At 37.7% G+C, this 11,547-nt stretch overlaps 1 protein-coding gene across 1 annotated transcript; it reads left to right on the top strand.

Moving 5' to 3' along the window:
- The first annotated feature begins 8,565 nt into the window (after nt 1-8,565).
- LOC127964853 (ladderlectin-like) lies at nt 8,566-10,013 on the top strand. Its single transcript, XM_052565266.1, has 6 exons — nt 8,566-8,631; nt 8,746-8,807; nt 9,080-9,174; nt 9,379-9,504; nt 9,631-9,739; nt 9,848-10,013. The coding sequence occupies exons 2-6, from the start codon at nt 8,753-8,755 to the stop codon at nt 9,913-9,915; spliced, it is 453 nt and encodes a 150-aa protein (XP_052421226.1). The 5' UTR covers nt 8,566-8,631; nt 8,746-8,752; the 3' UTR covers nt 9,916-10,013.
- Nucleotides 10,014-11,547: the final 1,534 nt, after the last annotated feature.

Raw genomic sequence — 11,547 nt, 5'->3', positions numbered from 1 at the left:
TCTTTATATATATATATATATATATATATATATATATATATATATATATATATATATATATATATATATATATATATATATACACAATACTACCGTTAACAGAGATCATTTTCAAAATTCGTCATTCAATACAATTAATAATAATAAATAAAATCATGAATCTTTTAGTCTTGACTGGCAAGGCTCGAATTTACGCCTCAGCCAAACGGTTAAACAGAAAATGCAAGCAGCACGCGATGATGGAGAGAAAACGGCCAGGTGGAGCAGAGAGGGAAAGAACAAAGAAGAAAAAACACTACAAGAAGAAGCAGCAAAATGTTGCAAAATTACTGACCTTACCAACAATACAATTGATGAATTTATTTAGATATTTTTATTTTTTATTAAAGTTCTATTTTTTCACCCCTATAGTAGTTTTTTTTTTTTTTTTTCACCGTATTTTAGGAAGGGGGTTAAAACAATACAATCCTGCTTAGGGCACCCATTTGGCCAGCAGCGGCCCGGGATGCAATCATTTGAGTTTTTTTCACAGCATTTTATTGATTGTGTAAAATATGGATATTAGAAAATGGCTCGTCGGTTCTGCTTCACATTATTCTTACTTTCACACAAGACATTGTACATTACCATCTGATGAACTACTGAATATTTCATGGTTGAATTTATAGCTTTTCTAATCATTCCCAACACACAAGGCCACATACTACATGGCAAAAATAAGATCATGGCCTGTCCGGAGACAACAATTAACCAAGCAATTAATTAATATTCATACACATGCAGTTCCCACAAGTACACCCCCCCCCCCCCAGGAGATGCGGTGAGCTGGTCCAGGACAAGTCTGTTTTGCACAGCCAGCCGCAGCCCTAGTAATTCATATCCTCTAATTTCAACTTCAATTTGATGGCAGCTATTGTGGTAGGCCTCTGTGTGTAAGAGTGATGTTAAGCAGAAAGCTCATGCACATGTTTCTTGATGGTCCTCCATTGGAGGTTGGCCTACCAAACTTAATTTCAAAAGGACTCAAGTTAGACTGTTGTTCTTTTTCTCGTTCTCATATACATTAACACAATGGGGAGTGCTTTTACCCAAGACAATCCTGTCTGTTCACATAGAACCAAATGGCCTAGACGCCCTAGCCTGGAGCGTACTTTTTTCACCTTTTTAAATCTTTTTAAATCTAAATTTAAAAAGGTGAAAAAAGTACGCTCCAGGCTAGGGCGTCTAGGCCATTTGGTTCTATGCGAATTATGCAAATTAACATATAGCCTATATGTAAGTTAACAGACTTTGTTTCAGATCTTCTTTTTTATGTCACACCTGCGTGATGGCTTCATTTGCAAAGGGTGATCCATTGTCACTCAAATATTATATGATCAAATGGCTGATTTAGAAGTGGGTGTGCCACTTGAGGCATCGTTTGCCATCTGCCCACTTTGCTTGTGGCACAGATCACATGATTGAAAATACTTGTATGCAAAGTAAGTGAATCCAAGTGTGAACCAATATTGATTTAGCAAATCAAACATTCCCCCTTTACTGAAGTGATCTAGACCATGTTCAAGTTTTGCATAGTGTGGGAAAAAGTGTTTTGTGTTTGTCTTCAGTAATAAGACAAATATTGTTTTTCAGTTTGCCCTCTGCCTTCACCCATTATTTCTCCTCCTCTGGTGTGGCAAAAGCTTGCATGGCTGTAAAGAGAATCAAATGGGAGTGTGAATGAATCATTGTTAAAACCTTCTAACCTGTTAACCTGCACCTGAATTCTCTTTGTTTGCACGTGTCAGTGTTTACAAATAGATTAAATGAAATGGGACAAGTTTAGTCTTGACAAACTATATCATTATAAAGATCTAAGCTTCATGCATCGACGACAGATCGCTATTTTTCAATGGAAAGCTTATAAAGAATGTATTTGCTAAATGTAAGCAGTACACATCAAAACACAGTAGATAGCAGATTCGTCGTAATAGCGAGTCATAAACACATCCACAGCTGTAAATCCCGGTTTAGTTAGAAAGGTGGGGGTCTCTCATAGAGCACGTTTGTACCCCAGACGAAGCAATAACGTTGTAATATGGATGATAATTCCTTTGTTTACATTTCAGTTCTTCAGCGACAGAATTGTTTGTGTCTGTTATGGAATAACTCGCGCTCAGAAACTGCGTTTTGGTATTTAAAAAATGGCATGGTTTTGTGGTGTACAGTTTCACAAACAGTCTCTTGTGATGCGTGCTGTGACCCAACTGTCATCTGATGGAGGCGTAACTTAGCATGAGCAAAGTCACATCAGAGTACCCCACAATTTCCACTGAAGCTAAAATAACTTTTTCTTGAGATTCAATAGCACTCAGGCATTTTGGCATGACTGTCGTTACCAGATTGGGCTTACTTGAAAAATACGCCACAGGTGTCCCCCATGAACCTATAACAACAGAACAGAAGTCATGAACCCATTTTGTCATCAACAGTTTGTACAAAATTTGTCTCTGAGTCTGGAAGTCCCTGCGTTGGTGACATTTGTAGCAGTAATATTTTCTTAAATGCTTTCTCTGCTTCTGGGATCCAGGTCAGTTTTTCATGGGGTTGCAAGCCCTTCCTGCTCAGGGGCTATTCTTCAATAGCACAATTTGGAATAAATATTCCACAGTATGAACACGTGCCCAAAAATGACATTAGTTGCTTTCTCATGATAGGCTTTGGAATCATTTGATTAGCCTCTTTTTGTTTCTCAGATGGAGATTTGACATTGGTGATGAGATGACCTAAAAATGTCTCCTCCCTTTTTACAAACTTGCTTTGTAACCGTCAATAGTGTTGGATTGTATTCAACATTTTCCTCTGCTGTCTCCACCCAATTCATGTGAAAAATACACATTTTTTTCATATACACCACTGTCTTCCCTATAGTCATTTTTTAGACAATAAAACATGTGGAAGAGAATCAACAACATCAAAAAAACATTTGCTGTTCATTTCTCAATTCAACAGCAACAGTGCATCTGTTTTCTGTCCAGATTAACTATTTCAGGTCTATTGTGTCTATACATGAAACCATTTTTGTAATCTCTTCCAAATGATACATGTGCTGAGCATTGTAATTCAGAGAGTGATATAATTTCAGAATTAGGTGAAACTATGTCTTTTTTGCAACATTGACAAGCATTTCACATAATTCATCATCTTTTAGTTTCCACAGGTAAATATACAATTGCAATTGTTGCGTTGGTCCCGACTCCCCGTCCTTCTCCAGCTTCTGCTGGTAAAGTCTCTGTTGTCAGTCTGCCTTAGCTTTCTCTGGTCCAGCAGCCATTTAGTTGATCAAATGTGGACAGTGAAACTTTCCACTGTTTCCACTAAAACAAAACATGCCTAAATCATTTGAAAACTTTTGGGGTGAGGCAGGTTTGTCATAGCCTCTTTCAAGTCCTTCTAGCTCCGGGGAAAGATCTGATGTGCTCTCCTATTTCCTCCAGTTCATCCTCATTCAAGCTGTCCAGCTGCAGTGTCACTCTCTCATGAACTTTAGATATGGTGCTGACTCCAGTCACAGAGTATTTCACTGCTCTTATGCCATCGCTGGTGGCAGAGCAGAGGGTTTGGATGACGATGATGCTGTCGAAGTTGTTGCTGGCAGTTAGAAGAACTGTTCTTGTCTTTTGTCTGGCAGCAAGGACTGCGGTGCAAATGCAGTTGTGCTGTAGGATGGAGGCAGCGGTGGTGACTGAATCTGGTGCTGCTGTGGCATTTGTCGACAGGGGTGAGGCTAGGAGCCCAGATCAAAGTCCACTTTGGCACACTGCAAATGTTTAAGGGAATAAAGAGAAGAATTCTGAGTTATGTTAGAAGTTATGTTCTTTTATCTTCACATGCTACAGAACTATACTATTGAACTAATGAACTATTTTAGTTCATTCCTAAATGGCATTGAAATGTATTGAGAAATGCCTGTGATTTAATAAAAATTAATATGTTTCTGAAGCTTGTCTTTTTGTTTGTTTTTCCACTTTTTTTATTCTCTTAATTAGTTTTCACATTTTTCCAAGCTCTATTTTACTCTGTTCAGGGCTGTTATGCTAAATATATCTCTTTTTTTTGGAAAACCATGATTCTAAACCCAGGGTATGACTTACATAATTATTTCCCATATTTCTTTTTCATGTCATTGTAAATTGCACTGTCCAAATCATCAAGATCGATCTTAGATTTGACATTTCCAGACCCCATCCTGCAATCCAAGACTTTACATGGATCGCGCACTCTTTCCCTCACATGTGGCCGTCACCATCATGTGGATTCACACTTACTCGCATAAAGTCTTGTCACCCCTGAGGCTATTTATATATATATAGAACCCCTCCTAAAACACAATTGAAAATCAAAAGGATTTCAGGGTTATAATGGGAATTGTATTGGATAGAACAACAGTAATAGGAAGTAATAGCAAGCCAATAAGAACAGTAATTCCTATTGGAATAATGCCAAAAACAATGGTTTCATGGAAACTGTAAGAATTTCTGTTTTTCTTTCAGCAGAGTAATGACACTCATACTGTGCTGCACATTATTGATGATGTTGAGCTGAAGCTTGACTTTGCAAATTTAAAATCGCAAATCAAATTGTAATTGCAATATCTGTCAAAAAAATCGCAAATTAGATATTTTCCCCAAATCACAAAGCCCTACCACTCACTATCTTCCTCCTTAATCCCCATTGATGTGCTCTACTATCAATAGGGAAGGAAATCACCCCCATGCAAAATGGCGCCGATGTATGGCGACACGCTACGAGCCTCTCTCACGCTGCGCTTAGTGTTAGTTTTAATTTTATTTATTAGTTTGATAATACAGCCTATGTCCTCCTCTATTACTTATGATCGACAGACTTTATTGGACATTAGGCAAAATGTTCCAAAACTGTCTATAACATCTATGATACCTGTGGATATTAACAAAAGATCAGAAAACTGGCGCTCTGGAAATCAAAGGCGATATATGCGAAAGAGAGGAAGACGCGGGGGACTGCTGGTGAGGCTACGGAATCGACCTACACGGCCTCCAATACCAAGCATGCTGCTGGCAAATATGCAATCTATCAGCAATAAGATGGATGAGCTTCGCTGCCGTGTTAGTGTCCAGCGAGATCTGGGAAATTGCTGTGTGTTCTGTTTTACTGAGACATGGCTAACATCGGATTATCCTGACAGTGCTGTACACTTGGATGGTTTCTCTGTATTACGTTCGGACCGAGCTAAGGACACGACCGGTAAATCGAAAGGTGGGGGTGTGTGTTTTTTGGTAAACAACTCGTGGTGCACTGACGTGGAAGTGATCTCTAACTCCTGTTCACCAGCCCTTGAGCAGCTTACCATTAAATGTCGGCCGTTTTATGCACCACGAGAATTTCCATCAGTTTTACTCACTGCAGTTTACATACCTCCCCAAGCTAACGCCAAGGCAGCTTTGGATGAGCTCTGTGACGCTGTTAACAGGTGTGTGAGGCTGCATCCGCAAGCTCTCTCCATAGTAGCCGGGGACTTTAATCATTGTAATTTGAAGTCAGTGCTACCGAAATATTATCAACACGTCAGCTGTGTAACCAGAGGCAACAAAACTCTTGACCACTGTTATTCAACCATCAAGGGAGCTTATAAATCTATCCCCCGGCCGCACTTTGGGAAATCAGATCATTCCTCTGTATTACTGCTCCCCATGTACAAGCAAGAGATAAAAAGGGAGAAACCCACGGTGAGGACAGTACAGGGCTGGACTGCTGAAGGTGAGCTTATGTTGCAAGATTGTTTCGATTCTACTGACTGGTCAGTTTTTAGTGATTCTGCTACCTTGCATGAGTACACTGAAGCAGTTACGGATTATGTTAAATTCTGTGTGGACAGTTGTATTCCCACACATACTTTCTGTGTTTACCCTAATGAAAAACCGTGGGTAAACAAAAATGTTCGCGCGAAATTGCATGAGAGGACAGTTGCTTTTAAATCCGGGGATGATGCTCGTTACAAGAGCGCGAGATACGAGCTTAGGAATGCAATTAAATCTGCTAAAAAACTACATCGGGAGAAGATAGAGCGATATTGTTCTGAAGGGGACTCTAGGCGTGTTTGGCAAGGCCTACAAGTGGTCACCAGCTATAAGGCCAAACCTAGCGGCGTCATAACCAGCTCTACTTCTTTCCCAAATGACTTGAACAACTTTTATGCTCGTTTTGATTGTGCTGCTGAGGCACTGACGCGGGGAACATCTCCAACTGGGGATGTGCATGTTAAAGTACCTTCATATTGCTGTCTTAGTCCTTTATTATATAGTCTGTATACTTATGACTGTATTGCAAAATATCCCACAAATAGTATTGTGAAATTTGCAGACGATACTACAGTGGTAGGACTTATTGACAACAATAATGAAACTGCCTATAGGGATGAGGTAAGTAATTTGATCAAGTGGTGCGGAAGAAATAATTTGTCCCTGAATGTGGGGAAAACTAAGGAGGTCATCATAGATTTTAGAAGAAATAAACCCACACATACACCTGTCTACATCAATAACTCTGCAGTTGAAATTGTTAATACTTTTAAGTTTTTAGGCATTCATATTTCAGACTCCCTTTCATGGTCTTTCCACATCACCTGTGCCATTAAGAAGGCACACCAGAGACTTTACTTCTTGAGGTGTCTTAAGAAATATGGTATGTCTCAAAATATTTTAAAGAAATTTTACCGTTGTACAATTGAGAGTATACTGACAGGTAATATTACAGTGTGGTTTGGAAGGGCTACTTCAAGTGAATTGAATCTTCTGACGAAGGTGGTTAAAACCGCATCAAAAATTATTGGGGTTCCACTTGAATCACTACAGGATATTTATTGGAAACGCAGCACTGGGAAGGCACTGAGAATTATACAGGATGTTAGTCATCCGGCACATAGCCTCTTCTCCCAACTCCCATCAGGGAGACGTTGGCAAAGCATCCCAACACGTACGTCACGTTTTAGGGACAGTTTTTATCCACAGGCCGTAAGGCTACTGAACGATAGTGTAAGAGGAAGGAGGGCTGAGGTTTGAGCGTTTTTTTTTTTTTTTTTTTTTTTTAGTTTATTTTATTCTATTCTATCTTATTATTGACTGGTGCTGAGAGAGTGCTGAGGCACATTGTATTTCATTGCTGTGGTACTCTGTACGAATATGCATATGACAATAAAAACTGAACTGAACTGAACTGAACTGAATGCAATTCAGGAAGAACCTAATGAGAGGGCTGCTGGAGGAGTAAAGAACATCCCAATGTTCATCCAAAGGGGGTCGTCCTGCTTTTTGACACTCCTCTGCACCTTACAGCCAGGTATTTCCATCTGAAGTACCTCAGGCCACTTCCCAGGGCAGCTGGACCAGACGACACTGCAAGGTCTGCCTCCAGTAGACGCAAGAGCAAGCAGAGGCGCCTCACCAAATACACGTGTGTGCCATGCAACACTCCCTTGTGTGCTGCCCCATGTTTTGAGGAGTACCACACACTGAAGCATTATTAAGCCTGTAAAAAAAAATAAGAAAAGTTTGTGAAAAGCTTACTTTTTTTTTGTATCTTTGTATTTGTAAACATATTTCCATTATTCATAATTCCATTTGTAAAAAAAAATTGTAAATGTTGTAAATGCTACAAACAACATATATTCAAGATCGAAAGAAATGTTATAAAACATCTATGAAATATTTTGTATATTTTGTGATTTATAAACTAAAGGAAATCTAGATTGAAAGAAATGTAATAAAACATTGGATTTCTTTTTGACAAATGTCATATGTTTAATGGTATGAATAATGCTTGGTATGGTATGAAAAAAACCTTTTTTACTAAACATTTCTTAATAACAAAGCAGATAACAGCAACAGTTACATTTACATTTACATTTCCCGAAACATCAACAAGATTTGAGCAAGCTAATGGTAAGTGAGATACATGACAAGCGTTGACAACAGAACGGCAGATATGTGAACATCCACATTATTGCACATATTCATTCAACGCTTGTAAATAGTTAAGTGCTTCAAAAACCAAGAAAAAGAAAGAAAAAACTTAAACCTAGTTACTCACCAGTTTGTCTGCTAAGTGGCATGTGTGAGAAAATGCAAAGCCATGGAAAAAATAACTAAGCAAACATGTCAGCCAACAGTTTATTATAGTTTGAAAATGCTAACAAGTCATTTGAGAAGATTTGAACTTAAAATCAAGCAAAACATGTCCTTGACTACTTATTCTTAAAACCGCAGCTTTTTCTACGCAGTTTGGCCGTTCATCCACATGAAAACTCCTGCCAGGGAGAGGGTGCATTGCAAACGCTGCAACCTGTTCATTATTAGAATAAAATACAGTCAATCAAACATATAGATACACTATAGAGTCTAGATAGTGGTTAATTAAAACAGCCCGTAAAGCAACCAATCCGGGCCTAAGTGTCTTCACCTACTACACTGAGCCACAGGAACAGATCAAACAGTTACACCCTGTGTCAATGACTTATACACACTTGCCATCAAGAAGAGTATAAAAGCAGGGCTCTTTCTGGAACTTCACAAAATCTTCCTCTGAGATTTTGTAGGCAACGATCTGAAAACAAAGGTGAGTTTTTGGCACAGAGTTTTTTTGGCACTAAATAATCTTTCTACTTAAAGAATCTTTTTACTTTGTCTGTAAAATTAATTAATTTTCTTAATCCTGCTTATTTATTTCCAGGTTCATCATGGCAATCCTGAGAACTCTGCTTCTTCTTTGCATTGTGTTCTCCAATGCAGAGGGTAACCATGAGATATTTATAAAAAAAAAAAAAAAAATTAAACTTGGTTTTCTATTTTAACAACTTGTTCTATCAAACCTGAATTGTTGTTTGTTTGTAGCATTATGGAGAGGGAAAGCAGGAAATATATTATTTTAACTAATATTTGCATGAATAATAAGCATTCTACTAGTGTCCAAAATACACACATTTGCAGCACATAATTAAATGAGCTACATAAAATAACAATATTAAGATGTTACAAGAGACTTAATGTTTATGTACTGGATGCAGGTAATTTGGTTGAAAAATGCCCTTATGGATGGAAAAATTTTGGAGTCCGATGCTTCAAGTTCTTCCCTCAGACTGTTAACGTGATCACAGCAGAGGTAAAGTGCTGGCTGTAGGTGATTTTTACTTAAGTTGTTATTTTTCTTAAAGTAAAACTTTCTTTTCTGAGAATAAATAATACAGAGAACTGGTCATGAGCAAAATTAAGAATTGACTAAAACTTTTGTTTTAAAAAGTCACTTTGTGTTTCATGCTGAAAATATTGTATTTTGTACTGACAATTATAAACTCTGTCTATTTAGAGAAACTGCCAAAGTCTTGACTCAAATCTTGCATCTGTGCACAATAAAATGGAAAACGAATTTCTGATGAGTCTGTTGCCACCTTCTTCCACGCACTCTTGGATTGGTGCTCATGATGCTATACAAGTAAGATAAAATATGTGGACTAAAGAGACTTATTTGTTAGACTGAAAATTGATGAAACATGAAGATGGGTTGACTTAGCTGCTTACAGTATTCAGAGTACAGCACTATTTATAATCACTCTTTCAGGAAGGACAGTGGGTGTGGACTGATGGAACTCCATATGACTACACTAACTGGTGCTCTGGTGAACCTAATGGCGGTGGTTCAGAAAACTGTGTGGTGATTAACTGGAGCTGTAAGATAGTCTTTTTTTTTTTAAATAACATTAAATGACAAGTGCCTTTTGATCCTAACAAAACTGTGCTGATCAGAATAACTTATTTACTTTTTTTCCACCCTACAGCTAATGTTTGCTGGGTTGATATAACCTGTGCGACTTCAGCGGGCTATTTTTGTGCTAAAGACCTGTAAAATCATATGCAGTCGTCCTGCTCCACAGTTTCTTTGATTTTACTACATTTACATATTCTTGGATCTTATTCTGAAATTAAGCTTCATTAAAATTTATGCTAATTCTTCTCAATGCCTTTTCTGAAACTCTTGCAATCACTTAAATCAAAAGAAATGTATTAATAAAAGCATTGATAAAGCATTGTGTGTTGTGGAGTTATTTTTGTGTATAAAAATAAGTACATTTCATAGCAAGTTTGGCTATCCACCTTTATCTTGTTTTGAACCACTGTAATACTGATAAGCACCAAAAACAGGTGATGAGAAAGATACATGATAAATCAAAGCGCATCATACATAACAGCTCTTCCACAAGCTGAGATAGGATATACTTACTGTATATATATATACAGTTGCAATCAAAATTACTCAACCCCCTAGAGACTGCAGTACTTTACAAATACAAGCTTTTCTGAATATCCAGGATAAAATAAAAATTTTATCTATAACAGTTCACTGGCATATTAAAAGTGATATTGTCAATGAATAATGTAATACTTTTGAGTTACAAGATTTTTTAATAATACTGCTAAGTCATAAATATTGAACCCCTATTTAACATTGCTGTTTTTAAATCACTTATTTGCATGGTGGGGAATAAAACTCAATTAAGAAACACAAAACTCAGTCTCAAAACACAATTAAGCTTTTAGAAACTCTATTAAAAACAGAAATAGCTTGAGCCGTTACACATACAGTTATCCCATGCATGTGTTGAAGTTGAGAAGCAAAAAGGTCAACAGAGATCTCACAAAAGCTAAAGAGAATAAATATCGTGGTACTTTAGAAAGGCTAAGGCTATATGAAGATTTCCAAGACATTGAAAGATCCTGTGTCTCTCCAAGACATTGAGAGACACAGCTCTCAGCCTTATTCCTTAGCTTAAAGTGTGTTTTACCAGAAAATCTTTGAGGTTGTGGAAGAAAAAGCACAATATCATAAAATGTTTAATCAGAGCAACTGAGAAAAATCTGCAATGTTATAAGCCAAAGACTTGCAAGATGACCTGATGAAAGGAGGAAAACCATTTCAAAGCAGTGTGTAAGAAGATCAGACAAGTATTGCCTTTATGTTGAGACATCTTGCAGAATACCACTCTTGAACAAAGGACAACTTGAACTTGATAAAATTCATTTGTGTAGACCTGTGGAGCTCTGCAAGAATGTTTTATGGAGTGATGTGACCAAACAGGAACTTTTTGGACCCATGGATCAGTATGTCTGCTGCAAAAAAGGCAAATCTCATAAGCAGAAGAACACCATTTCCATCATCAAATTTGGATGTGGATCAGTCCTGTTATGGGGTTTCTTTACTGTAGAAGGAAGTGGAAATCATGACTGTATGAAGGACATCATGGATTCTTTAAAGTGTCAGGCCATTTTGACAAGAATTGTGATGCCTTTGGTGTAAAGACTGAAGCTGATGATCAATGGACTTTCCTGCAGGAGAGTCATCCCAAAGTACATCATCCAAATCTACTTCTGCTTGCTTCAGGGATCAGTCATAGAATGTTCTTAAGTGGCCTGTTCAGTCTCCAGGCTTAATTCTCATTTCAAATATCTGGTTGAATTTGAAGAAAGCAGTGGCAATGTG

The sequence above is a fragment of the Carassius gibelio genome, chromosome B9, assembly GCF_023724105.1.
Source record: "Carassius gibelio isolate Cgi1373 ecotype wild population from Czech Republic chromosome B9, carGib1.2-hapl.c, whole genome shotgun sequence".
NCBI classification, from domain to species: Eukaryota; Metazoa; Chordata; class Actinopteri; order Cypriniformes; family Cyprinidae; genus Carassius; species Carassius gibelio.
The sequence above is the reverse complement of the archived record's forward strand: the minus strand, read 5'-3'. Positions and strand labels throughout refer to the sequence as shown.